Source organism: Aethina tumida, chromosome 5 (genome assembly GCF_024364675.1).
Source record: "Aethina tumida isolate Nest 87 chromosome 5, icAetTumi1.1, whole genome shotgun sequence".
NCBI classification, from domain to species: Eukaryota; Metazoa; Arthropoda; class Insecta; order Coleoptera; family Nitidulidae; genus Aethina; species Aethina tumida.
Window position 1 is genome coordinate 25,522,913 of NC_065439.1, and position 14,936 is coordinate 25,537,848.

Below are 14,936 nucleotides of genomic sequence, written 5' to 3' on the forward strand. Positions count from 1 at the left end.
AAATTAAATTTGTTACTTTTGTTTTCAGGAGAAGTGTAGTAATATAACGCCAATAAATTTAATTATTGAATTTAATAAATTCATGATATTATTATTCATGGTATTGAGGTTGATATATTATTTAATATTATTGAACTAGTTTTACTCTTAATCGTCGAGTTCAGTAAATTCATAATATCTGTTTACAATTTATATATATAATATTAAATGTTGATATTTAGATGTGACTCATGGTTTCAGAAAGTTGGATTTTATAATTTATGTTTTATGAACACAATAGAATTAATAAAATGATAATAAAACCTCGACCCTTAAATTCCTTTCTACTTAGTACCACGTCCTAAACCAGTTTGTCCCGTTAGGATAAGTTAAAGATGAACTCTCAACATTCAATATTTTTTTAATTTTAAAAATAAATTGCTCCAATTTCAGTATGTCCGGGACTAATTCATGCGGCAGCCGACTGGCCCCAACCCAGCTTTTATTGATAATCATTGGCGTCTCACCGTCAGCCATTTGGACCACTGACGAAGGACCAAGTGGTTGAGTCAGGTGACTTAAATGCGAACACCGTTGTAGGGTACCGTTACTGTTTGGTTTACCTGCAGCCCGGCACAGTTAACGTTGAACCGCACGAAGATACGGCTCTTGTGGTACGGTGTACCGAGTCATGTGAATTTGTTGAATTTTTCATGTCAGTCTGAACTTGTACAGTGCATTTAGTCGTGCAAGTGTAGTGTTTTATTAATAAAAAAAAGGTGGGTTGGTATTAATTTTGTGAGGTACGTTCAAGTTTGGATTTAAAGTCTTTGCGGGATCTTCCTGGCCCGTTATGTTTTTGTGAACTGACTACAAATCACTTGATTAAACATAAGAACTGTTTTCTTAATATGGCTTTGGAATGGAATAAAATGAATTAAAGTATATTTTGTACAGAGGTTTTTTAGAACTGAAGAGTTTACAGTTTTTTTAATATTCAAATAACCACAATTACATTTAATTTTTATATACATACTTGTTTGTCAATGGAGTCAGTTCAAATAAATAAAAATGTTAAAATATACCAATACCATTTATAAGAAGAGAAAATAATGAAAAAAATATTTTTTGAAAAATATTATTTTATTAACTAATAAAGAACCATTTACATATAATAATTTTTAATTTATAAGAAATTTCTGATAAAATTTAATATTTATATTTAAATTTATTTAATTTGCTTATTCCTGCAATAAATTAACTTCCTTCCTTCACACCCTACCTATGGGTACTACCAAAAATTTTATACTTGTTATACTAAAAATATAATTATTTTAAATAAATTTGTAGTTCAAGTAATTAAGTCTACAAATACCCATTATCAAACTTTTTTAAAAAATTATCCTGTTTATGAATTATTTAAAAAGCACCACTAACGAAGTTTCAAGTGATAATTAAAGCAAGGTCGCACCACTTTATCAGAAAATTGTGTGCCTTTAGGTGGTACTAACAATAAAAAATTGTGATAAGACATGGATAAAAATGAAAAATAACATTTGAAACTATAATAATTTATTTTATTAGTCAGGTGTAACACGTTTCATATTCAATGCCAAAAACATAAAACAAAAGATATCTTAGTTATAGTATTTTGTGTCTGGTACCGGATTTACTTGCAGAACATAAACTTGAACTTTAGTAAAAATTAATAAATAAATTTGTACTTACAAAGATTTAAGAAATTTATATCATTTTTTATTAACTTCCTCAATATTTTATACATAAATTTACCATATTATAATAAATTTTAATTCTAATAATCCTTACTCATAAATATAATAAAAACAAATAGCTTTCTTAACAAGTACAGTACATATTTAATATTCCTGAATGTTATTTCATACCACAGCAACAATATGAATAATTTATTAATGCACATTGTACTCTATAGTGAAAGGATTGTATCTAAGAAAATACCTACAATTATATGAACATTTCCAATGTCAAATAAATAGGATTATGCAGCTTTTGTTATGTTGAACATTATTTACATTAATTTTAGATCAGTTGATGAATATAAAACAAAGCGAACTTAGATTTTTGATTAAATATTCTTATCTAATCAGAATATAACACACTTGTAATTGTTACAATATAAATTAGTAATGTTTCATATTTTAGTCTGTGCTATAATATTTATAACCAAACAAGTTAAAGTAAGGTGAGCCAAACACATAAATGAAAATCTTCAAAAATTAGAATTTTGACATAATTTAATATTTATGGCATTTAAAGGAACGTCATGACAAAATGACACGTTCCAAAGTTCATATTATTTTATAAATAATAAGTTTCTTTTGGTTCTTTTGCTTTCAGTTAAGATGCTTCGAAAATATCTACTCATTCTAGTCACATTAGCAATAGTCCAAAGATCTTATCAATCTTTGGATGACAACGAGGTGGACGGCGAAGACACCAATCCGTGGGCGGAAGCGGCGTCGGCCGTATTAAAGGAACAAAATGTTCAAAACATCGGTTCAATGGTCAGCAGCTTTCTTGAAAACGGAGGCGCTAAACACATAGGAGACCTTCTAGGTAAACATTACCTTGACTTTGTTTAGTGGTTACGTTAAACAGGGTTTAATTTACAGGAAACATCGGGCCCGAAAATGCTGCCAATTTATTATCGAATCTGGATCCATCAATGATAGCCAGTGCAGTGAACCTCTTCGCCGCCAACAATGACTACCAAAAACCCGTGAAAGAAGGCGGTTCGAGGAAAACTAAGGGAGGATCTCTTAACGTGGTCGACATGATTTCCGCCGCGACACAGCTCTTCGGCCAAGGAGGCGGCGGCGGCGAAGGAAATCCTTTGGGAGAAGGTAACGCAAATCTTGGGCGGTAGCCAAGCATGAACAAAGCACTTTTGCAATACAATAAAATTAATAAATTGACCAGAATCAGCGAATCAAAGAAATTTAATTAAGAGAAGTGCACACGTAACAATAAAAATAAGACATCAAGGATTATAAAAAAAACAATAGGTTGTAATTTAATACTGAATAGAAGCGGATAACGGGGCTGCTTTCACAAGTTTCCTTGATGTTTCAGGAATGCTGCAGTTACTGCCTACTTTGTTATCCAGCGTGGGTTCATTCGTTGGTCCCGAAGCTGACGAACGAGCCAGAAGCCACTCGGGACATTCGTCGTTGATGCCACCCATTTTAGAAAAAATCCACATCTACTTCGACCACTTCCTCCACTCGGACATCGGAAAGCAGCTGATAAACATGCTGGGCGCAGAAAAAATCTTCAATATATTTACGGATGAAAAGGGACGCTTCGACTACAATAAATTTGGTGAAATGCTGGAGAACCACTCGTTCAGAAAGCACTGGATTCGCATGGCCACCGACAGATTGGCGACTATTTTAAAGGCCATTTCGGACCCTACGTTACAGAAACAGTAAGGATACCGTTAAGTCATACATGTTGATGAAACTTAAACAATAATTTACAGGTACTTGAGCGCAGTACCACTGGTGGCCAACGCCTTCCTGATGAAACAAGGATTCCCAACGAACGTAAAAGTGGACTTGAATAAACCTACTGAATCTATAACATCCATTGTAAACCACGTGTCCAAACAATACCTGGGTTTTAAGATTAACAGTAAAGAATACGTCAAGCCAGCAGTTGAATACTTACAGGTTTGTTGATGGTTTAATCTTAATTGTATGTGCATTATAAGATAATATGCTTCTTATTACAAGAAACGTCAAGTTTTTGTTGTTGCTAATGACATACGAGTTCAATTACACTAAGGAGTAACTACTTTAATAAGTGCAATTATAAGAGTGTAATGATAATATACAGTAAGGTACAAGTACTTAATATGATAGCCGACTTTACACTTGTTAGTCACACAAACTCTATCTGAAGAGTAAATATTTACATACATGTAATGAAACATAGCTGTTTGAAGAATCATAGTTGTAACGGTTATTTTGATGTATGAGCTAATTGGATAGGCAAATTAAAATAATTACAAGATGTTTTTACACTTGCAATTAAATGTAATCTATCTAACGACCAAGTCTTTGTCACAACTTGAAATGGATGATGTAAATCTTAATAAAATTTCATTTTTAGGATATGTATAAGCTGTCCCAGAAGTCTGGCTTCTTAAACAACCCCAGAGAATTATCTGACAAATTGGCTGACACCATTAATTTGGAAATAATTGAGCCTCTTGCCAGGGTGAACAGAGCATACAGATTTGCCAAAAATGTACCAGCCTGTGACAAATACGTAATATGTTTGGTGAACGAAGAGAATCAAAATGATCCTGTGCAATTGCCGGAATTGAAAAAGATGCTTTACAAAGGTTCCAGTTTGATTGCCAGTTGGTTCATCAGTGGGCATACGGGTACACCGTTTTGGACATTGTATGAAATCGTAAACTCCAATCAAAGGTGTAAGGTACGTTTTTGCTATTATATTGATCAACTTTGATGTTAATTATTATTTCATTGTTCCAGAAATTGTACTCAGAAAAATGCCACGACTTCCACATAGAAGAGGTAAAAGTTACAACTGAATATGTGCACAATGAGTTGTAAATGTACCCAAAATTTGATTTAAACAATTCTTGCTCAAGTGATATGTGTATTTATGTTAGTGATCAGTGCATTTGATGTACCCAAAGCATATCATTCGAGCGAAAAATAAAACCATAGGTCATTTATTTTGTAATTTTACTGTACAATATAGGTTAATAAATTTAATTCGAAGTTTTATTCAAATGTGCAAAGGAATTCATGAGTTTAGTTAGAAAATAAAATTCAGCACAATTAATTAATAATTTAGACCAGTTCCTTCAGTGTTTTTCTTGGTCCATTCATCAAACTGTTGAATCATCTCGTCGGTCATGTGCGCCTTGTAATCACCGACTCGTCCAGACCTCATGAATATCCCCTCACCTTGAGTCAAGTTGTACTTCTTGTTGAGCTCTTGAATCATCTCGTAATTGACCGATTTATTGTTCCTCATGCTTTCAAAACTTAAATGTTGGTTTAATATTTCCACCTGTTCGTCCGATAAAGGTTTGTTAAGGAAGTTGGCGACTTTCCGAATTTCCTTAGGTAGATCTTTCTTCAGATCCTCGTATTGGAGGAACAGAATATTGGGCTCGCTTCTGCGATTCCAGTAGCCAAGTACGTGTTGCCAATATGGCGCAAAGCATACTGAAAATGTGTTTGGTTTGGGTTTAGTGAAGAACAAATTTAGTTACTTACGTTTTCCTGCTAAAAACAACCTGTAAAACTCCTCAAAACTTCCACGGTAGCCTTCCATTATTTTCGCATGGTGGTAGTAAGAAACGCATGTGTCCTTTGGGTTTCTTGCAATATATATGATCTTAAATCATATACAAAATGATTGTATATATGAGTCGTTGATTAATTAAAGGTTTTACCTTTGTTTTTTTGGCTGCAGTTTGTATTTCTCTTGGTAATAAGGTCCATGGTAAATGAGTTTTTATACACAAAGGACCATTTTTACTCTTAATGTAGGCCAATGAGTCTTGGATGAAGGGAGGTGGACGAAAGTCCTTGTTGTTCTGCATAAACTGTCTGTAGTCAAACAATGATGTAACCCTACAATCAACAGAATAAACGTCTTTCTGCTTCTTACATTTTGTTGACACTCTTACTCAAGAAACGGTGACCGGTGCCCCAAATTTTCCTGGCCAGCATCAAAATCAAGATTGTTAACAATCATCCAAACCATTTCTTGCAACCAGGTGGTTCCTGAATGTTAAATAAAATTAATTTAAGTGTTAGAGAGATGTAGTGTTACATACCAGTTTTGGGAAAACTACAAATCCACACGTCTTGCTCACTGACACTCCAATTTTCAATTTCCTGCTGCATTTCTTCGAACCGTTTGGGCATTGTTACACCTTTTACGGTCACGTAACCATGACGAAATATATTGGTGAACTTTTCGTTCAGGATTTTTGCCAGTTCATCTGTACTAGTTTGGCCCACCATTGTATCTTTTGCTTTTAAGAGACTGAAAAGGAGTAAATTATATAAGTATGCTCAGCTTATATTTATTTGTTGTAAAGTACACTTTTTTATTAAAACCTTGAAATTCTTTTTGCAGCATATAATGTTATAACTTCTGAATTGTAACAAATAACCGGTAATTGAAATTTACTTTGCCTTGTGTTTTTCAGCTTTGATTCCTGCTGAGGTTCTTCCTCTTGTTACAGAATCTTGTATTAAAACACAATACAATAATTAACATATTAAATGAAGTTAATAAAATTATTAAGGAATTCACACAATTTGTATATTCTTACTCGTAATTATAATTCTTAATACATTTATTGTATTATAAAACACTGATAAATTATTACACACCTATTGTTTGTTTTATTGTCATAGTCTATTTTTCAGTGTGCATTTTATGGAAACCGGCATTTTATTCACTCTTGTTATAAATATGCAAGTTGAGTGAAAGTGTTGTGCAACTTTCATGTCTCGTCTTGCAAAAATGTGCAAAAACAAATCGATGGGATAAATGTTTATACGGTGTGGCTTTTATATGTCGTAAATTAGTGAGAGAAAGCTACGACAAAGGTGCATAACCCGTTTTGGTGATGCATATTTTTTTTACTTATTTAATTCACTAAAATTTGGCAATTTCGGAAGTGCAACTTTTACTAATTTAAAATTGAAATTTTGCCAAAAATAAATATATTATTCAACCTCAATTTATGTGTATAAAGATAAATCAAATTAAAAGTAATAAACGCAGTAATTCAGTTTATTGTCAAGTTCACTTGAATTACTTTTATAAATAAACAATAAATCGATTCGATGAACCATGAAATTTGCACAACCGAGTAGTTCCGCAGCAGGAAATCATGTTTACTGGTTTTTAGGTGTATTTTTAATTTGAGTGATTCATAAAATTTTCCACCAATTACGATCATGAACAGTGTTTCTAAATGAAAACAACACCGTTATGAAATATCCTCAATCAAATTCAGTAATTTGGGTCCTTAAACCCGGAAGTTTGTGATCGACATGCACCCATCGCAAAACATTATATAAACCCGAAACCCGAAATGTGGTACCAAAGTTACAAATCTATATCGCTAACAACTACCAATACTACTTTTACTTTCCAAGAAGAATTTATGCCATCCGTTCGGATGTCGTGTGCTTTCTATAATTTGTATGTATAACGGATGTTTACGGCGTTTAATTTATTTATTTATTCAGTGGAGACTAAGAAAAATTATTTTTTATAGTCTCTAGTTGATCGCCCCGTGTATTTGGGAAATTGAAATCTCTCTGCATATTAACGAAAACGCATGATTTGTGGTCAGTATGGCCGATTTGCTGGGAAATCAGGAAACTTTCACGTGGTACAACCACTTTTATCTTTATTTAGATGTGCGGATGTTGTATAAGGATTACGTGCGTGTCACAGCCACAAACATCGATTTAGTTTTACGCCTTTACTCATTGTTCAAATGAAACTTCACAAGAGACATGACAAAGGTGAAAACACCTAAGCTAAGTCCCTCTCACATTTTTTCTAAAATGTGCTCCAAAGAGCAACCTTTATGTTCTTCTTTGTGGTTTTTGTCATCTGGTACCCGCATTCATCAAAGCGTAACACCATTAAAATTGTAATATTTATTTTGATTTATCTAGCAATACGTCATATTTTCAAATTCTTTATTTTATGTACCTAACAAATTTCCAGGGTCCATCTGTAAACCTGAATAAATATAGATACGAAAACAATGACCACAAAAGCCTTAACCTTTACATTAAATTTCCTGGGTACTTCCTTCCTCTGGCGATATTATTTAATAAATCTTGCGAAATTCTAATGACTTAGCGATAAAAAGTAGAGTCTGAATTTCAAATCGATTCGAGATTACGTTGGCAAAAATCCCCACTTATCTAAGACAAGCGTGAGTGAAATTTTTAAAAGATCTATTCTCCTATTCCACCATAACTGCATTTTAGTATCTTACATTAGAACGCGATTTAGAGACGGGTGTTCTTTTTATTCCACCAAGTGTCGAAGATGTCGAATTTGGTTGTTAAACCGTTTGATGGTGAATACGGGAAAAAGTTTGATAAGATTGTCGGTGTGGAAAATGCCTTGTACGAATTTCCTGGAAAGTGTTTATTGCCACCGTTTTTTGTTGACGATGCCAAAAGGATTTTGAATGCGACTGTTAGGGAGGATGATGTTTGGTTAATAAGTTTTCCTAGGACAGGTAGGAACATTCACTAAACTATCCACTAAAAATAGATTAATAAAGATAACTGAGTTTAATGGACAATTTTTCAACAATAAATAATAATTTAATACGGATAATTTTAATACTTAAAAAGTTAATATTATTTATGTTATTTTGGCAATATTAATATTTAATTTTTTATTATATTCAAGTAGAAATAAAGATAAATAATAGAATAGTTTAAAATTAAAGTTCATATATATTTTTATTAGTTTTAAAATTAATAGTAAGACTAACTAACAAATTGAATTCACATTTCAACATAATTATAATAAAATTTATTGCAAAACTTAATTGTTAATTAAGAATAAAATAATTACTTTAATATCCTTATTCCATTCTATTTCTTTTATTGTGGAATTGCATAATTCATAAAATATTATGACTAATGTTAAACGCGGAGAAAGTTCATGATCAATATAAAATTAATTAATTTAACTCAAGACCTAATTAGTTAAAAAAACTGACCGTTACATTATGCTAATTTTGTTTTACTTTTTGATAATTATAGCTATTTTTATAACTTTATTATTTAATAAAATTCTCAATAATACTTATAATTAATTATTGTATAATAATTTGATTATTTACGTGTAAAAAAAATATATATGATACTTTTAATTATACTGTTTCCAATTCAAATTAAATCCTGTTAGAACACAAATTACTAGCATTATTAATGACCGTAATAAATTTTAGGGTCCACTTGGTGCCAAGAGATGATTTGGCTGATCTCAAACAATCTGGACTTCGAAACGGCCCAAAAAGTACCACAGCAGTACCGTGCTCCACTTATAGAGTAAGATCAACAAAGAAACATAAAATTAAAATTTAATTAATTGATGTTTTTTAGAATGTCCACTGTTCTTTATGAATTTGCCGACTCCATAAAAGATCTATTGTCCACATCAAACGCCATAGATTTCGTGGAAAATATGCCCTCGCCGAGGTTTATTAAAAGCCATTTACCACTCCAGTTGCTTCCTTCCGAATTGGACAAGATAAAACCAAAAGTAAGTTTAAGTGCAGAGGATCTGTTGCATAACAACGATAAGTATTTACGTTTACCATAATACTGACCTGAATTCTGATAACTTTTACTCTCGGAAGAAAGTTCTTGAGGTGTCACGGTTATTAACATTGACTTTGATATCGTAATGCCAAATTATATGTATGTATGTCATTTTTCGTTGTTTCAGGTTGTTTATACGTTAAGGAATCCAAAAGATATGTGCGTGTCCTACTATCATCATTGTCAGATGTTCCACAACTTGTCCATGCCGTTCGAAACGTTTTGCGATTTCTTCATGCACGATGCCCTTCCCATTGGTTCCGTCTGGAATCACTATCTGAGCTTTTGGAACAAACGACACGAAACCAACATTTTAGTGCTCAAGTACGAAGACATGAAGAAGGATCTTAGAGGAACGCTGAGAAAAATAGCAAACCATCTAGACAAAGATTTAAGTGAAAGGGACATAAATTCACTTTGTGATTTTCTCAGCGTTAAAAACATGAGAGAGAACAAAGGATGTAACCTGCAAGGTTTCATAGATAAGCAGAAAGGATCCAACTATTACAAAAGGTCAGGAGAACACTTCATCAGGAAAGGAATCGTTGGTGATTGGAGGAACTACATGTCGCCAGAGCTATCAGAGAAGTTTGACAAGTGGATTGAAGAAAACACCAGAAATACAGATTTGACGTTCGACGAATAAACTTTTAAAAATCGATTATAGTTAATAAACTGACATAATTTGTAGGTACAAATTGTGCTGGTTCTCTTCGATTTTGCTACCTCAATACTTTGGTACAAAATTTAATATATGATTTAGGTGTTAGTTCAGTATTTTAGTCTATATTAGATGTGTGATGTTTATAGATTGATTATAATACAAATAAATATTAAACTTCAAAGTTTACCATATCGTTGAAATATAATAAATAAATAGGACTTATAGCTGTTTTATTTTGCATGCGTCTTCAGGTTCAGAATAACGAACATGAATTTAATTAAACATTTTCTATGTTACCAATTAAATTAACAAAGCAATTTAATATAATTTTATTGATAAATTGAATACATACATATTAAAAGAAATTTTATTAATTAAGGCCAAATTCCATATTTAAAATTTATGTTATAACAATGTTTCAACAAATAACAACAAACAAATTAACACAACAATAAAATATACATTAAAATATTATTCGAAACTTAATCCTGTTCCAGTAGTGTTTTCCTCTATCCACTTATCAAATCGAGCAGCAAGTTCTGGAGACATAACATTTTTCCAATCCCCAACGATTCCTTTCCTGATGAAGTGCTCTCCTGATTTCTTGTAATAATCAGGTCCTTTCCAAAAATCAACGACACACTCCAAATTACAACCTTTGTTGTCCCTCATTTTCTGGACGCTCAGAAATTCCCTCATTTCTTCAATATCTTTGTCGGTTATGTCTTTCTCTAAAAACTGAGCAAGTTGTCTCAACGTTTTTGGAAAGTCCTTCTTCATGTCCTCGTACTTTAGGATCAGGATGTTGTCCTCGTGGCGTTTGTTCCAGAACCCTAAATAATGGTCCCAAACTGATCCCAAAGGTAAAGCGTTTTTAATAAATAGATCACAGAATGTTTCGAAAGTTATGTCTATGTTGTGGAACATTCTGCAATAGTGGTAATAAGATATGACCATGTCCTTGGGGTTCCGCAAGGTTACAATTTTCTAAAAACGTAAGATATGTCATGAATTACCAACAAATAAATTAAAATACTGTACCTTAGGGTTAACTTTATCTAATTGGGTGGGTAACAGCCCAATTGGTAGATGGCTTTTTACAAATCTTGGAGAAGGCATACTTGCAACGTAATCCACTGTATCAACACAATTGTATAATTTATCTAAGGATTCTTTGTGTTGAAAAAGTACAGATGACAATCTAAAATTGTAGACAATTCAACTTTCCACAAATAAATCACGACTATTATAATAATTACTCGATTACAGGGGCTCGAATTTGTTGGGGTGTATTTTGACAAGTTTCGTAATCATAGTTATTACAAATCAACCATATCATCTCTTGGCACCATGTCGAACCTAAAACACAGCCACTAACGCACAATTTACGACCAATAAGTACATTACACACCCGTTCTTGGAAAGCTGATAAGCCAAACGTCGTCCTCTCGTACCTCAGAATCGAGGATTTTTTGTGCAAATAGAGTATGACTTGGAGGTAACAGACATTTTCCCGGATTAAACTCGTACAGAGAGTTTTTAACGCCAAACGCTTTATCAACTATTTGAGCATTCTCACCTTCAACTGCTTTCACTGTAAATCCCGTCATTATCGAACAACTGAAATTTGTGACAAATAATTAAAAAACTTAAAAATTAAATATAATTTTAAAATGTATCGTGATATGACTACTTACAGCACTTTCTCTGTTGATGTTTATTAAAGGAACTATATCGTGGAACTGAACGCCGTAGAAATTTCCATTTCATCCGGGGACCCAAAATAATCTGCTTTCTACTTTAAAAGCAATACTTTTTCATGCAATTCTCATAATTGCTTTGTTGGTCCGTAAACCTGTTTATGGACGGATATCGCTGGTAAGTTTCTGTAGTCTATTCGGAACATTAAAAAGCGAAATGTTGATTTATCATTTCATCAACTTAGTAGGGTCACTAATTTTTTAGTTGTTTGTGTACAGAATTACGACCTTATTAGAAGATTATGAAGAATGGAAAAAGTTATTGATTTAAAATATTTATAGCAATTAGAAGAAGCAATTTCAAGTCAGTTATGACTTGAAATTTCTAACTTATTTTGAACAAAATCAAAATTAAAATGTCTGCAAAGTCATAGTGAAGCTGATAAATTCATTTTTGGCATATACGTTGGTAGATGGGAGTTAGACCATCATCCGTCATAATTTTTAGAAAAAATTAATAACTCAAAAACTATTAACTTTAGATATAGGACATGGTAGCGCCATTTTATTTGCAATTACTTGTAGAATTTAAAAATTTAAAAATATACTGGGTGTTCTATTGAAAATAACAAAGTTGATATAATTTTTCCGGTGAAACCGAAAGTGAAATTTTGCTCAAAATAACATGTATTTTTTATGCCTTAAATCTGATTGTCAAAAATATTCAATAAATAAATATAAATAATTAAAAAAAATATTCATAATATAATTTATTAAATTATAATGGACGGAACAGTACATTGTAAATGTATGAAAAGTGCATATAATTTAAAAACTTCATCTCTTCTTGATGCTTTTACAGACCCATTCCATGCCATCTCTTACACCAGTCCCATCAATAGCAGTACAAGCTTGTATTTGCCAAGCTCTATCTTTTATAGAAGGTAAATTTAAAGCCTTAGCCAAATCAGCTGCAGTCAAGGCTTGAGGAAGATCTTGTTTGTTGGCATAAACTAAAAGAGGCACATCTTCTAATTTGTCATCGCTCAATAGTTCGTACAATTCAATTCCAGTCTCCTCCAAACGCTTCTTATCAGAGGAGTCCACCACGTAGATCTAAAACGGAAATATTAGGGAAGGTGTTAAACCTAGCTAAGTGTGAGATTTACCAAGACATCAGTATTTTCAAAATAGTTCTTCCAATAGGGTCTGATTTTCCTTTGGCCTCCAATATCCCACACGTTAAGTTTAAAGCCTTCAGACACCACCGACTTTATGTTGAAGCCAGCTGTAGGAGTTATATGTGATATATCCTCGGAAGCTAAGGTCTTCAGTATTGTGGTCTTTCCAGCGTTGTCAAGGCCTAATAGTAGCAGTCTCAGCTCTCTTTCGGGTGTAGCCCTGAGTTTTCTCAAAATAGACAATAAACCCTGAAAATTATCAAAAATTTTCAAACCATTGAGGTGAAAATAAGAACAGGAGTTCTGATGTATTTTTAATATGAGGAAAACGGATGAATTGGGGTTTAATAATGATTTATACTTTTTATGTCTTTATTAGTTGAATCTATTGTATATTAAATATAGTAGTATACTTTGTTGTCTTAGTTGCCTATATATTAGAGATAGTAACAATGACACAGGGTTGGTATTCTGTGTTACTATGACAACCAGCTGACGTTAACCTCTAAATGCGACAATTTTTTTACCAATTTTATGTTTACTTACTTCTATTTATAAGTGTTTAAATCAATAATACGGTAAAACAAACATTAACTCACCATTAGAATGGCTTTTTAAAAATATCTTCTTAATATACAATCTTAAAATTACCGTCAATAGTACGGAACACTTGTATAACTTTGCGTTGTTGATGTCAACACAAACGCTTATAATAATCAATAAAATGCCCCTATTTTTTCGTGGTTTTAATCTATACGGGCAGGTGCCTTTAAGCGAAAGTTTAGTCGATGAGTTTCGTGAAGTTTTTGCGGGCCAAGTCGTCGAGAAAATGTGGTTCACACACTCGTTAGGTTTGTTTAAAACTAAGGAGAAATTGAAAGTATATGGCATGGAAATTAACGAAAGTCAATTAGATTTGTTAATTAAAGACAAACAAATTAAGCACTTAGCTCTGAATGATCAAAGAATTATTATGTTGTTGAAGACTGGGCAAATAGTTAAAATTGACCTAAATGGAAATCCTAGTATGTCTGTTGTGTCTAACATAAATTTGGAAGAAGGTGAGGAAGTTTCAAGGATTGAATGTGGTGCCAGATTATTTGTACTGTATACTACCAATGGCCAGTTTTATAATGATGTTTTTACTAGGTTGAAATTTAAAAATAGCAACATTGTTGATATAAAATGTGGAAGTGAACATTGTCTCATTTTGGATAAAGCTGGGAATGTATACTCTTTTGGAAGAGGAAGGTAATACATATATGTTATTTACACAATTAAATGTTTCAAAAATTCACTCAATAAATTAGATAATGTTGTTAGCCGGGGTCAGTTAGGTCATGGTCGACTGGATGATGAAGAAGAACTTCAGCTTATTGAAGCCCTGGCAGGACTAAAAATTACAAAAATCTCAACAGGATTTTGGCATTCCTGCGCAATTAGCGAATGTGGCGACCTGTACACTTGGGGTTGGAATGGTAATGGACAACTTGGTCTTATCCAAGCCTCAGAAAGGACTGACGAAGTTGCCGTCATGGCTACGCCTACCCTCATAGACTTTCCCGAAGAAGAAAACGTTCTAGATGTTGCTTGTGGTAGTAAACATACTGTTGTTCTATTAGGTATTGATAAGCTTTAAAAAAGAAATTTTCACAAACAGTTTGTTTCAGATAATAATAAATTGTATGGTTGTGGTTGGAATAAATACAAACAACTCAACAACTCTCTGACAGAAGACCTACACAGTTTCACTTACCTGCATGATTTTACGACTGAGTCCGTATCGGGAATTACTTGTGGCCCTTGGAGTACAGCCGTCTCAAGCCATTGACATACTAGACACAACTGTTCATCCAAATAGGGTATATTGATTGTTTGCATAGTTTATAAAGTTACACTTGAAGCAATCAATATAAATGACGATTAAACATTTAATGGCGTTTCATTTCACTTTGTTATCATCTAGTTGCGTGGGGAGAACAGCTGTTACTGCGGCCTTATAAAA

General features: G+C 32.7%; 6 protein-coding genes across 10 annotated transcripts; 3 read left to right on the top strand and 3 right to left on the bottom strand.

Moving 5' to 3' along the window:
• Positions 1-598: 598 nt before the first annotated feature.
• Positions 599-4,766, top strand: LOC109600473 (uncharacterized). Of its 2 annotated transcripts, none has more exons than XM_020016625.2 (7): positions 599-758; positions 2,356-2,574; positions 2,631-2,861; positions 3,091-3,445; positions 3,500-3,689; positions 4,132-4,461; positions 4,521-4,766. In XM_020016625.2, exons 2-7 carry the CDS (start codon positions 2,361-2,363, stop codon positions 4,599-4,601), a joined length of 1,401 nt encoding a protein of 466 aa, XP_019872184.2. In that variant the 5' UTR covers positions 599-758; positions 2,356-2,360; the 3' UTR covers positions 4,602-4,766. The 2 variants fall into 2 exon arrangements, with proteins under 2 accessions (XP_019872184.2, XP_049823447.1); XM_049967490.1 differs by lacking the exon at positions 599-758 and adding an exon at positions 2,178-2,200.
• A 53-nt stretch (positions 4,767-4,819) lies between these two features.
• LOC109600468 (luciferin sulfotransferase-like) lies at positions 4,820-6,126 on the bottom strand. 2 transcript variants are annotated; one of them, XM_049967491.1, is made up of 6 exons: positions 6,113-6,126; positions 5,843-6,054; positions 5,693-5,789; positions 5,456-5,636; positions 5,277-5,397; positions 4,820-5,225 (listed from the first exon to the last, which is right to left on the bottom strand). In XM_049967491.1, exons 2-6 carry the CDS (start codon positions 6,030-6,032, stop codon positions 4,837-4,839), a joined length of 978 nt encoding a protein of 325 aa, XP_049823448.1. In that variant the 5' UTR covers positions 6,033-6,054; positions 6,113-6,126; the 3' UTR covers positions 4,820-4,836. The 2 variants fall into 2 exon arrangements, with proteins under 2 accessions (XP_049823448.1, XP_019872176.2); XM_020016617.2 differs by lacking the exon at positions 6,113-6,126 and having other exon boundaries at positions 5,843-6,099.
• Positions 6,127-8,021: 1,895 nt separating this feature from the next.
• Positions 8,022-10,268, top strand: LOC109600470 (luciferin sulfotransferase). The gene is made up of 4 exons (XM_020016619.2): positions 8,022-8,290; positions 9,014-9,113; positions 9,168-9,327; positions 9,514-10,268. Exons 1-4 carry the CDS (start codon positions 8,095-8,097, stop codon positions 10,030-10,032), a joined length of 975 nt encoding a protein of 324 aa, XP_019872178.1. The 5' UTR covers positions 8,022-8,094; the 3' UTR covers positions 10,033-10,268.
• A 96-nt stretch (positions 10,269-10,364) lies between these two features.
• On the bottom strand, positions 10,365-11,664 carry LOC109600469 (luciferin sulfotransferase). Its single transcript, XM_020016618.2, has 4 exons — positions 11,462-11,664; positions 11,310-11,409; positions 11,092-11,251; positions 10,365-11,037 (listed from the first exon to the last, which is right to left on the bottom strand). The coding sequence occupies exons 1-4, from the start codon at positions 11,658-11,660 to the stop codon at positions 10,522-10,524; spliced, it is 975 nt and encodes a 324-aa protein (XP_019872177.1). The 5' UTR covers positions 11,661-11,664; the 3' UTR covers positions 10,365-10,521.
• Positions 11,665-12,505: 841 nt separating this feature from the next.
• On the bottom strand, positions 12,506-14,775 carry LOC109600471 (ADP-ribosylation factor-like protein 3). 2 transcript variants are annotated; one of them, XM_020016620.1, is made up of 3 exons: positions 14,688-14,775; positions 12,920-13,180; positions 12,506-12,866 (listed from the first exon to the last, which is right to left on the bottom strand). In XM_020016620.1, exons 1-3 carry the CDS (start codon positions 14,691-14,693, stop codon positions 12,588-12,590), a joined length of 546 nt encoding a protein of 181 aa, XP_019872179.1. In that variant the 5' UTR covers positions 14,694-14,775; the 3' UTR covers positions 12,506-12,587. The 2 variants fall into 2 exon arrangements, with proteins under 2 accessions (XP_019872179.1, XP_019872180.1); XM_020016621.2 differs by lacking the exon at positions 14,688-14,775 and adding an exon at positions 13,531-13,655.
• LOC109600472 (RCC1 domain-containing protein 1) lies at positions 13,623-14,866 on the top strand. Of its 2 annotated transcripts, XM_020016624.2 has the most exons (4): positions 13,882-13,992; positions 14,081-14,182; positions 14,242-14,553; positions 14,602-14,866. In XM_020016624.2, the coding sequence occupies exons 2-4, from the start codon at positions 14,158-14,160 to the stop codon at positions 14,760-14,762; spliced, it is 498 nt and encodes a 165-aa protein (XP_019872183.2). In that variant the 5' UTR covers positions 13,882-13,992; positions 14,081-14,157; the 3' UTR covers positions 14,763-14,866. The 2 variants fall into 2 exon arrangements, with proteins under 2 accessions (XP_019872181.2, XP_019872183.2); XM_020016622.2 differs by having other exon boundaries at positions 13,623-14,182; positions 14,255-14,553.
• The last annotated feature ends 70 nt before the right edge of the window (positions 14,867-14,936 follow it).